Source organism: Bos javanicus, chromosome 7, assembly GCF_032452875.1.
Source record: "Bos javanicus breed banteng chromosome 7, ARS-OSU_banteng_1.0, whole genome shotgun sequence".
In the NCBI taxonomy this organism is placed as follows: Eukaryota; Metazoa; Chordata; class Mammalia; order Artiodactyla; family Bovidae; genus Bos; species Bos javanicus.
The window spans coordinates 43,324,972-43,340,829 of record NC_083874.1 but is presented as its reverse complement, the minus strand read 5'-3'; the positions used below and the strand labels follow the sequence as shown (position 1 = coordinate 43,340,829).

The 15,858-nt window shown below is 56.4% G+C and overlaps 2 protein-coding genes and 1 non-coding gene across 4 annotated transcripts; 1 reads left to right on the top strand and 2 right to left on the bottom strand.

Moving 5' to 3' along the window:
* Window positions 1–5,880: 5,880 nt before the first annotated feature.
* GAMT (guanidinoacetate N-methyltransferase) lies at window positions 5,881–8,913 on the top strand. Of its 2 annotated transcripts, none has more exons than XM_061423335.1 (6): window positions 5,881–6,119; window positions 7,100–7,245; window positions 7,363–7,426; window positions 7,709–7,776; window positions 7,980–8,090; window positions 8,567–8,913. In XM_061423335.1, exons 1-6 carry the CDS (start codon window positions 5,939–5,941, stop codon window positions 8,705–8,707), a joined length of 711 nt encoding a protein of 236 aa, XP_061279319.1. In that variant the 5' UTR covers window positions 5,881–5,938; the 3' UTR covers window positions 8,708–8,913. The 2 variants fall into 2 exon arrangements, with proteins under 2 accessions (XP_061279319.1, XP_061279320.1); XM_061423336.1 differs by lacking the exon at window positions 8,567–8,913 and adding an exon at window positions 8,362–8,557.
* A 414-nt stretch (window positions 8,914–9,327) lies between these two features.
* Window positions 9,328–15,808, bottom strand: NDUFS7 (NADH:ubiquinone oxidoreductase core subunit S7). Its single transcript, XM_061423337.1, has 9 exons — window positions 15,674–15,808; window positions 15,421–15,520; window positions 13,753–13,786; window positions 12,797–12,865; window positions 12,304–12,421; window positions 10,669–10,848; window positions 10,538–10,584; window positions 9,990–10,078; window positions 9,328–9,491 (listed from the first exon to the last, which is right to left on the bottom strand). Exons 2-9 carry the CDS (start codon window positions 15,434–15,436, stop codon window positions 9,394–9,396), a joined length of 651 nt encoding a protein of 216 aa, XP_061279321.1. The 5' UTR covers window positions 15,437–15,520; window positions 15,674–15,808; the 3' UTR covers window positions 9,328–9,393.
* TRNAN-GUU (transfer RNA asparagine (anticodon GUU)) lies at window positions 15,699–15,772 on the bottom strand. The gene has a single exon. It is a non-coding gene; the product is annotated as a tRNA-Asn (tRNA).
* Window positions 15,809–15,858: the final 50 nt, after the last annotated feature.

Sequence of the window (15,858 nt, the reverse complement as noted above, 5' to 3'; positions counted from 1 at the left end):
AAAACATTTATAATACACCTCACTTAGGTCACTTTACAATTTGCTAAGCTCGTTGGCATCATCGATTCCACTGGAGGAGGGTAACTTATCAGTCCCCATTTGCAGGTAAGAAACAGAGGCTCAGCAGAGGGGAAAGCAGTGAGCTCAGGTAGCATCAGGGAGGTGTTCTGTCTTTCCCCTGGGACTTTGCAGAGTTTTTCAGCTCAGAAGAAACCTATAATGCTTAGCAGGAGTGGGAGGAGCATGGCCCAAGTGGGAAAACAGATAGACATGCCCTAATACACACACCCCACTATTAGAAGATCAGAAAATTTGAAACAACCCATGTGTCCGTCCAGGCTTCCCTGGTGGCTCAGCTGGTAAAGAATCCGCCTGCAATGTGGGAGACCTGGGTTCAATCCCTGGGTTTGGAAGATCCCCTGGCGAAGGGAAAGACTACCCACTTCAGTATTCTGGCCTGAAGAATTTCATGGACTGTATAGTCCATGGGGTTGCAAAGAGTTGGACACGACTAAGCAACTTTCACTTCACATGTCCGTCCATTGTTGACTGGATACATAAACCACAAGGGCGTGAATGAAATGCACAGGATGTGGTCAAATGAAGGAAGGCAGACATAAATCATTTAAAATAATGTACTTTTAGGGACTTCCCTGACAGCCCAATTGTTAAGAGGCCACCCCTCCATTGCAGGGGGCAGGGGTTCAATCCCTAGTTGGGGAACTAAGATCCCCAGTGCAGCAAAATAAATAAATAAATAAAAATAAAAACACAGACACTTACCCAAGATAAAACAAGCAGCCATGTACCTGTCACTGAAACCAACACATTTTAGCATTTTTGTAACTTTTGCTTCAGATCTTTTTAAAGAGATGAACTTGACAGCTTGCTTTTCCCTCCTCCCCATTCATTTCCTTCTCCCCACCCCAGGGTGAACAGTGAATCAAAAACAGGTATGTCCACACTTTGCTGAATGTAACTCCTAACATGGGTTGGTTCAGGCATACCCAAAACACAGAATACAGTTTTGCCCTTTTCTCAATTGCAGTAAAATATACAAGTTACCATTGTAACCATGTATCAGTACAGAGCTCAGTGGCATTAAACACATTCACACTGTCATGCAGCCCCCACCCCCACCCCCTATCATCTCCCGACTTTCTCATCTTCCCGAACTGAAACTCTGTCCCCATGAAACACTGACTCCCCATCCCCTCCCCCAGTCCCTGGCCCCATCATTTACTTCCTGTCTCTGGATCTGACACTTCTAGGGACCTCCTGTGAGTGAAATCAAACAGTGTGTGTCCTTCTGTGTCTGGCTTGTCTCACTGAGCATCATGTCCTCAAGGTCCATCCATGTGGTAGTGAGTGTCAGTGCTTCACCCCTTTTCATGGCTGAGCGATAGTCCCCCGTGTGTGGAAGGACCACATACTGTTTATTCATCACCCATTGACAGACACTTGGGTAATTTCTACCCTTTGGTTATTGTGCATAATACTGCTATGAACATGGGTGTACAAATGCCTTTTGTGTGTCCTAAGTTGCTCAGTTGTCCGACTCTGTGCAAGACCCCATGGACTGTAGCCCACCAGACTCCTCTGTCCATGAGATTCTCCAGGCAAGAATACTGGAGTGGGTTGCCATGTCCTCCTTTAGGGAATCTACCCAACTCAGGGATCAAACCCAAGTCTCTTATGTCTCCTGCATTGGCAAGTGGGTTCTTTACCACTAGTGCCACGTGGGAAGCCCATTGGACCCTTTTAATTTAAAAACTATACGTAACATTGTGTACAGAGAAAATATATGGCATGGACATTGCCTGGTAGAGGAGAGACCTGGACAGGGGGCAGGGGTCATGGGGATTTTGTTTTGTCATAGCTGCCAGGTGACATGCACTTATTATTTATTTCTTGTCCATCCCTCAATATGCTTTGAGCTCTGGGTGGGGCCAGGGCAGGACCCCTGGGGTGAGGAACTTGATATGTGCTGAATAACTGGATGACTTTCATTTTCCAGGAAGGAGCTTCGGGCTGCTCTGGAAGGGGGCTTGGGAAGCTTTCTCTTCAGGGCCACACAGTAAATGTTTTTGGCTCTGAAGCTCCGTGGCAATGACTCTGTGCTGCTATAATCGGAAAGCATCAGAGTTCATATGGAAACAAATAGCTGTGACTATCAACTTTATTTACAGACACACCAATGTGACTGTCATATAATTTCCGTGTGTCTCAAAATACTTTTGATTTTCGTTCAACCATTTAAAGATGTAAAAAAAACATTTTTAGCTCACATACATCCTTTTGTGCTTAGTCACTCAGTTGTGTTCGACTCTTTTCGATCCCATAGACTGTACCCCACCAGGCTCCTCTGTCCATGGGAATTCCCAGGCAAGAATACTGGAGTGGGTTGCCATTCCCTTCTCTAGAGTATCTTACCCATCAGGGATTGAACCTGCATCTCCTGTGTCTCCTGCACTGGCAGGCAGATTCTTTATCTATCGAGCCTCTAACAAAACCACAGAAAGGGGATGTGACCCACAGGCCAGAGTTTGCCAACTCTATAAGTTGGAATGTTTTGATCAACGGTGTCACCTTTCTAATCAGAAAATAAATATTTTCTTTCTTTTAAAACATCTTTGAAGACTGCATTCTGGAGTCAGGTACACCCCTGTTCCCATCCTCTCTGCCACTGATTCACTGTGTCCGAGAAGGTCACCTTCTTTCTCTGAGTCCAAGTCTGCGAAATGCAGATAACAGGGCATGCATGCTAGGCTCTCTTGAGAAAAGTGGACACAAGGAACCACCATGTGTCATTTATTTGAAGACATCAGCGGGGAAAGAGTGGTCACTCCACTGAGAGAAGAGGACACCAGCCGCCGAGGCTGGAACAGAGAGCCCTGTGCTGACTTACCAGCCAGGTTGTGCCATGCTCTCAGCCACTCTTGGGGATGGAGTCCCGGCTGTTTGCCGGCAACCACTGGTAGGTGGCAGCTTGACCAGACAGACATGGGAGGTTCCATATCTCCTGGCAGCAAAGCTGCAGGTGACAGTACCATTTCACTCCCTTCCTCTGCCACCATGACTTCCTCTTAGGGTCTGTAGTGGGCAGCAGCTTCTGAGAATGACCCCTACTTCATGGGCTCCTGGGGTCCCTACCCTTGTGCACCTGGCTTCTAACCAATAGGACATGGCCAGGGTGTGGGGATGTCCTTTTGTGACCAGACTGTAAACAGTTTTGACTTCCGTCTTGCTAGAAGCCAAGGTGAAAATTCAGGAAGACCCACGCGGCCAGGAACTGAATGCAGCCAACTGCCAGTGAGCAACCCTGGAAGAGGACACATCCCCAGCTGGGTTTCAGATGAGTCTCCCAGCCCTGGGCAGCCTCTCAATTACAGCCATGCCACAGGCTGTGAAGCAGAGGACCTGCTGAGCTGCATCTGAATCTAACCCACAGAAAGATGCTAAACTGGGTTGCTTTAAGCAGCTACATTTGGGGCAATCTGTTATATAGCGATAGCAAAGAGGGCTTCTCTGGAAGCTCAGTGGTAAAGAACACACCTGCCAATGCAGGAGATGTGGGTTCGATTCCTGGGTCTGGATGATCCCTTGGAGATGGAAATGGAAACCCACTCCAGTGTTCTTGCCTGGAAAATTCCATGGACAGAGGAGCCTGGCGGACTACAGTCCATGGGGTCAGAGAATCAGACATGACTTTGACTGAACAACAACAACAATAGCTAATGAATACAGCCTGCCTTCCCTTGTTTCTGGCTGGGCATTCTGGGGCATCGCTTGAATTGGGTGACATTAATGCCTCCTGTGTACAAGGGTGGCTTAAGGATACTGGGGTGCATGCCTGCAAAGCCCCCACCACAGTGCCCAGCACAGCCATAACCAGACAATATGAACTCACATGAGACAAAAAGCAGTGTGAGCTGAGCCCTAGTGCCTGGTGCCTGATGCCTGGGACATCTATTTACCGTGCCTCTTCCTGAGAGTCTCTTCCATCCAGACCACATGAGAACCGAAGTAACCCAAGATTTAATCAAGCACTTTCTGTGTACCAGGTGGGTCAGACAGACAATACCACCTTAAAGAAATACCTTCAGTGAGTAAAATACCAAAGAGAGGTACCAGAGATAAAACAGCTTCAAATGGGCTGTACTCAGCCTGGAAGGGGGTTGCCTCCCAGGGGAGGTGTGGCTGTAGCCATGAAGCAGAAAGAGAAGGCAACCAGGCCAGGAGAGAGGAGAAGCTGTCCAGGCAGAGGAAAGAGTGTGTGCAAAGGACTGGGGGCAGGAGGGACACAGGAGCTCTGCAGGGGGTGGGCAGGGACTGTGGGGAGGAGTCTGGAGCCAGGTCAGGGCTGTTAACAGCCATCCAGAGGTGGACACAGAAGGGCGTGGCTTGTTGTTGTTCATTTGCTGTCATGTCTGACTCTCTGTGACCCCATGGATTGCATCATGCCAGGCTCCCTGTCCTCATTTCCCACAGTTTGCTCAGATTCATGTCCATTGAGTCAATGATGTTATCTAACAGTCTCATTCTCTGTCGCTCTCTTCTCTTGCCTTCAATCTTTCCCAGCATCAGGATTTTTTTCCAATGAGTCAGCTCTTTGGTGGCCAAAGTATGGGAGCTTCAGCATTAGCCCTTCCAATGAATATTCAGGATTGATTTCCTTTAGGATTAACTGGTTTGATCTTATTGCAATTCAAAGGACTCTCAAGAGACTTCTCTAGCACTATAGTTCAAAAGCATCAGTTCTTCCGCACTCAGCCTTCTTTATGGTTCAACTCACAACTGTACTTGACTACTGGGAAAACCATAGCTTTGGCTGTATGGATCTTTGTTCAGACCTCAGCCTCTCTGGGCCTCAGTTTTCCCACATGTTCACTGGGATGTGCAAAAGGTTTGGCAGGGATGGAGTGTTCCAGACTCACACCCGGGGGCCCCTGTGTGCAGACAGACAGGAAAAGGAACAGCCTGGAGGACATCCCAGCTCCACTTGGGGCCGGGTCCCAGCATGGCAGACAGAGGACATAGCTGACTCCCAGGCTGCCCTGGGGCGAGACAGCAGGGGTGGGCTGTCCTGCCCACTGTCCTGGGGAGGAGGATCTGGCAACTCCTGACTGCTGGGGTGGGTGTTTCAGGCCCAGCACTGGAGGCCTCTGTGCCCTGAGCTGCTCATCAGGCCTCTGGGGTCTCAGGTGGCGTGGGGGAGTCATCTGAGCTCAGGAAGGGTGGTCAGGGTTTGTTCTGGGTCCCCGCACCCCTGCACTCACAGCCATGAGGTTGCCAGCTTTGCCTGTGGAGCATTAGTTTCCCCACCTGTAAAGTGAGGAGGGATAAGGGAACTCCCTGGTGGTCCTGTGGTTGGGACTTGGTGGCACTTTCACTGCGCATCCCAGTTTTAATCCTTGGTCAGGGAAATAAGATCCCATAAGACATGTGGCACGCCCAAAACTAAAAATTTAATAAATAAGATAAAAATGATGAGGATAAAATAAGCCGCTGCAACACTTCTGAAGGATGAGTAATTGTAAATACTAAAGCATGTCCAACCCTGTCTGGAAAATCCTTAGACCTTCACACTCCAGCAAGGAGGGGTATGTTGATGCGGTCGGTGGTGACAGATGAGGAAACTGAGGCAGGAAAGCGACAAGGTGAGGACCCCGAGGGCTCCAATGCCTGGGCTTCGGGAGGAGGGACCGTCGCGGGGATCCGGGACCCACCGAGGGCCGCCTTTTCCACTACGGCAGCTAGAGGCCGCTCGTGCCTCCGCGCAAAGAGCTCGCGCCCCGTGCCCTGGGCCGTCCGTCCCGCCCACCATCCGCCCCGCCCCACCCCGCCCCCTGCCCAGAAGGCCCTGCAGGGACGAGGCCCTGCAGGGACGGGGCCCTGCCACTCCGGAGCTTGCAGGGTGCGCGGTCTATCCCTCAGCATGAGCGCACCCGCCGCGACCCCAATCTTCGCGCCCGGCGAGAACTGCAGCCCCGCATGGCGGGCTGCGCCCGCGGCCTACGACGCGTCGGACACGCACCTGCAGATCCTGGGCAAGCCGGTGATGGAGCGCTGGGAGACCCCCTACATGCACGCGCTGGCGGCCGCCGCCGCCTCCAGAGGTAGCCCGGCCCGGCGAGCGGGGCCGACCGAGGCCAACCCGCTCTCCGGCGACGCGGCGGAGTCTCTGTGCGCCTTCTTTCCTCGCCCGGAATGTAGGGCCGCTCGCAAGGGCCGCGGTGTTGTCCTGGGGGCGCTCCGGGCGCCTTGAGTACCAGGAACGCCCTCTCCAGGAGCACTGACTCCCCGACTCGGGGATAGGGGTGAATCGGGGGATGGGTCCTCAGACGCGGAACTCAGCGCCCCTCCCCCCCAACCCCGCGCGAGGCCGAGGACGGGGAATAGCAGCCTGGCGAGGTGCTGCCCAAGCCCACGTGGGGACTTTTGCCTAGGAGTCGCGGGAGGCCCGCCTCAGCTAAGAATAGCTCCGGGAAAGCTAAGGCCAGGAGACAGCTGTTGGAGGTGGCCCTGCACCAGGTGTCAGAGCCCGTGGGGTGCTGAGAGATCCCTACGACCCCAGAGGCTGTGCGTGCCACCTCTGGGCCTCTGTGTCCCCATCTACCAAATGTGCACAGCCAGCGTCCCTGCCTGGTTAGGGTATTTCTCTCTGCTTCCGTCTTTGACCCAAAGGGGATCAATCCCCGCCCCCGTCTCTTCCAGGCCTGGGCCTCGAATCCTGGTTCTTCCTTGTCCTTTGTTGACTTCACTGTTGCGGGGCTGGGGACTGCCCAAATCCTCAGATAAGCACCCTCAGAGTAAACAGCCTGGGCCAGGGCTCAAGGTCCAGGGTCTGCCCTGCTCCCTGGCCTGGCCAGCCCAGTAGTCGTTGTCCATGGCCTCCCTGGCAGGCCACCCTCCCTGGCTACTGGCCCGGGCCCACGCTGTTCCCTCTCAGAGCTGCTGTGTTCTGTCCCACCTCTGCTATGCTGTGCCGCCCGGTCCTTGTGGCAAATGTTTATCCCCACCAAAGCCGTGCCCCCTCCTCCAGGTAGCCTCACCAGCCCCACCCTGCGGGTAACACCTGGGCTCTCTGTCTGCCTAGGGGGCCGGGTGCTAGAAGTGGGCTTCGGCATGGCCATCGCAGCCACAAAGGTGCAGGAGGCTCCCATCGAGGAGCACTGGATTATTGAGTGCAACGAGGGCGTCTTCCAGCGGCTCCAGGATTGGGCCCTGCAGCAGCCACACAAGGTGCCTTTCTCTGCCCTTGGCCCCTGTCTTCAGGGTGAAGGCCCTGCCCCCTCCCTCGTAACAGATGGAGTTCTGGGCCCCCTCTGACCTAGCCTTCTTTTTCTCCTCTGCCCCAAGGTGGTTCCCTTGAAAGGCCTGTGGGAGGAGGTGGCACCCACCCTGCCAGACAGTCACTTTGATGGTGAGGGGCTCTGGGAGCTGGGGGGTGTTGCTCTGCAGGGCCTGCCAGCCCCTCTGCCTGCTTTTGAAGCCTTGATGTTTCACTGGGGCATAGAGCCAAGAGGCAGGCACGGACGGATGCATGTCCAGGAGCCTGCATGCAGGTGCGCATATACCTCAAGGACGGAAGAGACATGATGCGTATAAGTGGCCATGGCACTTGGGGCCTCCCCAAGGCTCCCACTGGCAGCCCTGCCTGGTGAGGCTGCCTCCCCAACCATGTGACTTCCATCCTCCCACACAGGGATCCTGTACGATACATACCCGCTGTCGGAAGAGACCTGGCACACTCACCAGTTCAACTTCATTCGGGTAGGGCCACTGATGGTGGAATGTGGGCTACCAGCCACAGGATGGAGGGCAAGCCCTGTGGGGGGCACCTGCTGTCCATGCAGGGGTCACCTCTCCTTCCACTATTCCCCTGACCTGCCAGGAGGTGGGAGGTCCGCTGGGAACACCTCTGCCCACCCTCACATCCCTTCCTGACCACTGTTCACCCCCACCCCCACCCCCAGGACCATGCCTTCCGCCTGCTGAAGCCAGGGGGTGTCCTCACCTACTGTAACCTCACCTCCTGGGGAGAGCTAATGAAGACCAAGTATTCAGACATCACCACCATGTTTGAGGTGCCCCACCCCCCTCCCGGGAAGTGACTCTGGGTGGGGAGGCAGCTGTGATCTGGGGAGGGTCGCTGGCTTCCGCCAGCCCTACAGGCTGATCTCCTCGGTGGACTCAGTGCCCACCTGTACATCAGGAGAGGTCAGTCTCTCCATGCTGACATCTGGTGGCTCCCCGAGGCCCTGGGGATACAGGGATGCAGCCCAGAGTTCCCGCACCCCTCCCTCTGCCCTCTTGCACCCAGGCTTCTCTTTATTGATCTGGCCACCTTTGTCTCAGGCCTTTGCCCACTTGGTTTCCTCTATCTGCAAGGACGTACTAGGCGATACCCCCTAACAGCCTGGAAGTGGTGTTTGAACACCTGGAGACACCCACACCCAGGCCTCAGACCCCGCCTAGCCCCCAGGGTACCTGGCAGAGAGGGGGCTGCAGAGCGTCACCCCTGCTCGCCACTCCCCATGACGTGGCGCCTCCCTCTGGCCAGGAGACCCAGGTGCCGGCCCTGCTGGAGGCGGGCTTCCGGCGGGATAACATCCGCACACAGGTCATGGAGCTGGTCCCACCAGCCAACTGCCGCTACTACGCCTTCCCGCGGATGATCACGCCCCTGGTCACCAAGCACTGAGCCCAAGGGCCAGCTGCCCACGCCACCTGGGGGCCCTGGGTTTCGGGAACCCCTACTCCTACTCAGTGCCTTTGTGACCGGAATTGAGGGCTCCAACCCTCAGCCCTGGTCCAGACCCACGCCAGCCTCCCTACCCCTCTCTGCCAGAGGACCTAGGGATGAAATAAACGCTAATGCTGGTCTGGCCCATCAGCAGTGGGACACAAGTGTGTGTTTGCTTTTACTTTTCCTGCCTCTCCAAAGAATGGTAAAAGGAAAAAATCTGCTACAAGGGCTTTTTGGAGCCGGTGGTCATTCCCCACTATTTTCCGATCTCCCGTCCCGCCCTCAGCAGACATTGACAATCAATCACCGATGGCCCCTCCCGCCCGCCCGCTGGTGGGCACCTAGGGTCCTCAGAAGAGGCAAAACCAGGTCAGGGCCACACAGGGTGGCAGCCCCAAGATCCAGCCCCTCTGCTCCCACCCAGTCAGGTTGCACCCCAACTCTACCGTCATCCTGTTTTCTCTCACTCGACGCCCTCCCAGGGCCTCAACTTGCCCCACACGAGAGCAAGGCTCCCCTCTCCGCCCCGCCCTCCCCAGCCCAGGCCCACAGAGCACGCTGGGTGGGAACGCAAGGAGGGTTGATCGGGTTTATTGACCGCCTCTTGGAGGGACGATGCTCAGGGCGGCCGGGCGCCAGCACTACCTGCGGTACCAGATCCGCAACCTCTTTTCCCGTTTGATCTTCTTCTGCAGCTGCAGAATGCCATACAGCAGGGCCTCGGCCGTAGGCGGGCAGCCTAGAGAGGAGCGGTGCAAGCGGTGCCTCAAGCTCCTGACCCCTCCACCCAACGCCAGTTGGGATGGGCTTGAGGGTGGGCAGGTGGGCGGGGCCACCCTCGGGGTCCGCCAGCCAGACGGAAGGAACCCAGGACTGGACCTCCAGGCCAAGACGTGGGTGGGGGAAGGCCGGGAGGGCCCCGCCCAGGTGAGCTCTCCTGTCCACGTCCCTTACCCCCACGTGACCTGGCTCGGGACCCAGGAGACAAGTATGGGCAGCCTGCTGACACCCAGGCCACACTGCCCCGCCCCCCAGGACCCTTGCAAAGAGGTGGGGGCAGACTGGAGCAAGCTGAATCCCGGTGAAGTCAAAGACACACAGCTGAGGAGACCTTCCAGGGATAACGAGGGCAAAGGCTGAGGTGTCACTCTTCTGGGACCCTGGGTCTGCTCATGCTTCACAGGGTGAGCCCTCTCAGTGGGGGAAGAGGGGGTTCTGTGCGCCCAGAGGGGCTCACCTGGGACGTAGATGTCCACTGGAACGATGCGGTCGCAGCCCCGCACCACTGAGTAGGAGTAGTGGTAGTAGCCACCTCCGTTGGCACAGCTGGGGGTGGGGAGCGGGGCTGTGAGGGCCTTTCCCACCACCGTGGCCACCTCTCTCCCCTCTCCCAACCCCAACCCACACCTCTTCCATAGATATGATGGGTACACAATACTGTAAATGTGCCAAACCCCACTTTGAAAGGGTGAACTTTATAGTATGTGAATTCCACCTCCACCAAGAAATTAGATGACTACACAGCCTTTAACGGCGTGGAGAAATAGGAGCTGGCCAGATGGGGAGAAGGCTGCAGCCCCCCCAGAGCAGGACGTCCCTCCCATGGTCCTACCGCAGACACAGACAGGAACTGGACAGGCTGCTGGGGTGGGGGCGCGACTGTCACGGGCAGAAGGGGACATTCTGGATGACCCCAGTGAGAAGGCAGCACAGAAAGGAGACAGGAGAGAGGCCAGTGTGTCACTGGCGCGTCTGCCATCCGACCCTGCCCCACTGGGCACTCACCTCCCCATGGATACGACATAGCGGGGCTCCGGCATCTGGTCGTAGACCTGGAAGAGACAGGGGTCTGTGTGCAGCTCAAGGCTGGGAGGTGGGGGACAGGGAGTAAGGGTGAGCCTTGGGGCTGGGCCCACCTTGCGGAGCGCAGGGGCCATCTTGTTGGTGAGCGTCCCAGCCACAATCATCACGTCGGACTGGCGCGGGCTGGCACGGAAGACCACGCCAAAGCGGTCCATGTCATAGCGGGGTGCCGCCATGTGCATCATCTCCACGGCACAGCAGGCCAGGCCAAAGGTCATGGGCCACAGCGAGCTCTGCAGGGCAGGGTAGGTGGCCAGTGAGCAGACTGAGGGGCCCCCTGTGTTTAAAGAAACTGGGCAATTTCACAAAGGAAAATCCAGATGCCTAGCCTTTCTTCAAAGATGACCCCTTAGCCCACAGTGACTACATGACCTCCAGACCCCCAAGACATTCTGGATGCTGGTCACCAGCCTGAGCATGCTGCCCCAGTCCAGGACTGCCCGCCAGGAGGGCAAAGTGAGTTTGGCCAGTGGGTCCATGCTTCCCAGCAGCCACGTTACCAAAAACAGAAAAGCCCTAAAACCAACTGCAAATAGTTTTAATGATACAGTGCACACAACCCCTGCTGCTGCTGCTAAGTCGCTTCAGTCATGTCTGACTCTGTGCGACCCCATAGACAGCAGCCCACCAGGCTCCACTGTCCCTGGGATTCTCCAGGCAAGAACACTGGAGTGGGTTGCCATTTCCTTCTCCAATGCATGAAACTGAAAAGTGAAAAGTGAAGTCGCTCAGTCGTGTCTGACTCTTAGCGACCCCATGGACTGCAGCCTACCAGGCTCCTCCGTCCATGGGATTTTCCAGGCAAGAGTACTGGAGTCTCCCCTAAATCTGGCCTCCAACATGGCACATGCTGCTCTGGGTGCCCAGTGATCACTCCTTGCACAGATTTAGAGCCTGCAACTAAGCCCCTGCAGGGCCTTGTTCCCAACAGTGCCTGAACTCAAAGGGCCAACTCCTCCAGGAAGCCCTCCTGGACGCACCCTGACTTCCCTCCGACTTGTAGTGTCTGATTCTCACCACCCCCTGCCCCCCACCACCCCAGATGTTCTCTCTGCTTGTCTGTGTCCATCTGGGGATCTGGCCAAGGTCCCTGCTGCCCTGCAGATGTGCTAATTCAGGTGACAGGGCTTGGGCCATCCAGAGGGCAAGGGCAGCCCAACATGGCAGGGTACCCGAGCAGTGCCCACAGTGGCCGACTCCACAGTGCCTGGCCACAATGACATGGCCACCCTGGAGCTGCAGGTCTGGACGGGTGTTCACTGCATGGACACTGTACAGCACCATCAATGGGGGCCTGTTCCCCAGGGGGGCGCCCTAGGGGCACTGAAAGGAGCCCCTGTCCTAGGACAGAGGACATGTGTCTTAAGGAGACACAGATGAGCACGAGGATACCCAGACTGTCCCAAGGCCAACATGGGGGGTGAGTGGAAGTTAGGATACCTCCTGGGAAGGAGCTACTGTTTTCATGCCCATTTCCAGTTAAAAACATGGGCTTTACATTAAAAGAGAAAAGAGGAACAGAAGACAGAAGGACAGGAAGGAGGTGGGTCATTCTCTCTGGGAGGTGGCAGGAGGAAGGGCAGAGATCCTGAGAATCAGAGCCTCAGGTCTCCACACAGAGGAGCCTGGCCCACTCTGTGGCCACTTGGCAGCAGGGCCCTGAGGGACAGAGACAGGGAGGGGCTCACCCGGCGCGCCCAGTTGATGAGGTCGTCCAGCTTGGCCACCACATACTCGCCCCGGCTGCTGGGAAGTGCGGCAGGTTTGGGGACCACAGCTCTGGCCTGGGATACGGCGGGCTGAGTGCTGGGCATGGACACATGGCATGGGAGGCATCAGCCAGGCAGGCGTCCCCTCTGCCCCCACCTGCTGCCCAGGCCTGGGGCAGGACATGCCTTGCTACAGTCCCAGTGAGACCTTGTCCTCTCAGGGACTTGGTCTCCTTATCTGGAAAATGGGTTTGGCTGACACACTCTTGTCAGGAAGCTCCTGGTCTGGACATGTGCAGCCATCAGCCTGGATGTGCAGGAGGGGGCTGGGCAGGACTCTGAGGGCAAGGATCCCTGGTATTGCCCCACTGGGTGGTGGGAGGGCCCCAGGGTTGCCATGGGCCACTGCTGTGCCAGTGGGGGGGAGGGGGGTAGTGGCTGGGGGGATAGCTCCCAGAAAGGCTGGCCTTACCTGCTCGGGCTGTCAGCGGCCATGCTAGAATGGACCCCTCGCACCTGCAGAGCGGCACCCACGCCAGAGCTGTCAGGAGATGGATCACACATGACAGGGAGCCCAGGGTGCCTGCTGACAGGGTCACCCCGGGACCAGCGTGGGGGGACTGACCAGGAGCCAAATATAGCCCTCCACCTGTTTTTTGTAAATTGAGTTTTACTGACACACAGCCATGCCCATTCACTTTCTTGGTGGCTGTGGTGGTTTTTAAAGAGCCGAAAATGTCCACTATCTGGCCCTTTCCGGAAACAAATCTGCTGATCCCTGGTCTAGAGAGTGCCTGCTCTGCATCTGAAATTTTCCTTGTTTTCCCATTTTCCCTTTGCTTTGCATTATTTATTTTATTCCTAGGGGAAAAGCCTATCAAAATAAAATCAGCCCAAATCCACGCCGTCCTCAGAGCCCCCAACTCCCCTCCATTAAGAAGACCCTCCCTGGGGTTTGGGGGAGAATGGATACATGTATATATATGACTGAGTCTCTTCACTGGAACTATCACAACATTGTTAATCAGCTGCAACCCAAAACAAAATGTTTTGGGTATTAAAAAAAAAAAAAAAAGACCCTCCCCTGAGATCTGCTGTGTCCCTGAAAGCTTGGGGCTGGGGCTGGATTTCTGGGCTTTGTCTGCACCAAGGGCCTAGCAGCCACCTGCATTCCCATCCCAAGGAGGTTTGCACAGGGCTGCTGCCTCAGCAAATGCACCAGAAGCCTTCCAGTGCCAGGTAATGGCTGAGTTGAGGGCACGAGGGCAGGGAGACATGGGTCTGCAGGCCAGGCGACCCCCAACCTGGCGCTGCTGGAGGGCCCTCCCAAGTCTGAGGCACCCTAATGGCTCTGTCTAAGCCCCTCCCGGCCAGGGCCTCACTGCTGTGGGTAGAGGGTCAGGATCAGAGCCTGAGGCAGGCACTCACCGCACAGCAAGGATCGGGTGGAGCAGGCGGAGAGCTGCAGAGAGAACCACAGGGTGGAGGCAGTGAGCTGAGGCAGCATCAGAGGCCACACTGGCTGGGAGTGTCCAGCCAGGCATTTGCCTGCCAGGACCTAGCACCCCCTCTCTCTCACCCTCAGTCTATCTAGACTCCATTTAACAAGTGTTTGGTACAGAGCGATCTTTCAGGGGACTTCCCTGGTGGTCGAGGGGTCAGGACTCCGTGCTTCCACTGCAAGGGGCCCGGGTATGATCCCTGGTCAGGGAACTAAGAGTCTGCAAGCTGTGAGGTATAGCCCCCCGCCAAAAAAGCCATCTTTCAGAATACGAAGCAGACACCAGACAGTGTCCAGTGTCATTCCTCTGTTTCCAATGACACAGTCCACACTGGAGGCCAGTGATCCTTTGCTCAGGCACATCAGTGTCCCACCTACCTCAGGGCCTTGCGCTTGCCATGCTCTCTGCCTGGAGCACTTGGCCCTTCTTGTGGGTTTCAGCTCAACTGCCTGGGTCTACACTAGCTTCCTAGGCCCTCCTGATCCTGCCACATCCGCATGTTCTTGTATGGTGCCTGCCTGCCTCAGATGCGATGGCCTCCCTGGCTTCCCTTAGTGTCTGTCATGGCCTTGACTCAGACTGACAGGTGTGTGTCAAATTAACATATCCATAAACTTCAGCGAGGCTCCAGGCCCTGGGCTGGGAGTTCCGGAGTCCCAGAGGCTGGGCAACTCCAGACTCCTGTGTAAGCTGCCTCTGTCTCAGCCTCAGCCCCCCAACCTGACCTTAGTTAGGGTTTGGGGTAAGCTCACAGCACAGTAAATGCCCTTCACCTCCAAGGTGAGGGAATTCCAACCTCTGGTCCAGACTTAGCAAGAGGCTGCTGGTAAGGATTCAGAAGGCCGGCGAACTTGCACGGAAAGGAAAAACACCCGTTTTATGGTCACCCACGTCTTACTAAAAATTTGGCCTTTCCTTAGTATAGCCCAAACTGCAGCAGTACTAGCAGGATGCAGGCATTTCACCAACAGAAATGACAGTGGTTTCTTAACTACGCCACAGGGACTGCTGCCAACCCTGTGTAAAGGAAGATGCCCACTCCATTCCTTCAAGGACACAGCAGTTGGCAGACCCGCCACTAGACCCTGACATTCCAGGCATGACTAATGAAGCACCCGGACTGCGAACAGATCCCTGGTTCCCAGACACTATCTTGACAGCTGTCAGTATACCCACTTTTCTTTACAATCCTGGGAATCCATCCTAGGCGCTTAATCGCTAATCGGAGGAGGAAAGGGCCCTGGAGCAGCCAGGGTTAGGACGCCTGCTCAGCGGGTGACCGACCCCTTCCCAGGGTGGCAGGCTGCCCTGGGTCGCGTTCCAGCCCTGCCAGGCCGCGTGACCTCCAGGGGGTCCCAGCCTCTCTCTGGGCCTCACTTTTCTCCCTGTCAGGGCCGTACCCACCAGCGCCGCCTCTTCCCGGGAATTTCAGGGGCAGGATGCCGGGCCAAATGTGGGCCCCTTCTGCCCCCGCCTGGAATTCCTCCCAAAGATGGCAGCCTGCATCACCCTCGGCCTCCGCTTGCCCGAGCGGCTGAGGGTAAAGGCTCCCGGAGCGACCTAAACCCCGACCCCGCCGCCCCGGCCCGCTCACCCGCCAGCGCCGCCATGTTGGCCTCGGCCTTCAGACAACCTCTACGGTCCGTCCTCTGTAGCGCTCCGGATGCCCCGGGCCGTCGCCCAAAGCGGCTCGGCTGGTGAGGAAAAACCGGAACTCGAGTGGGGACGTTCCGCCTCTGTGGACGCCCCACCGCCGCGCGACTCCGACACCCCACGCGGAAATAGAACACAGAGGCGTGGGCGGAGAGCCTTGGCAAAAGGAAGAGGGTAGCCCACTCTCTTCTTACCCGGGTAAGCAAAAAGTGTAAGGCCCGTCCCTGGGTGGGCTCGAACCACCAACCTTTCGGTTAACAGCCGAACGCGCTAACCGATTGCGCCACAGAGACGGCGTTGCGGCTGAGTTGCAGGCGCGACCCTACGAGGCATGCGCGGCTCGCATGGGCGGCCCGAGCTACGTCTGCGTGCGAGCCGC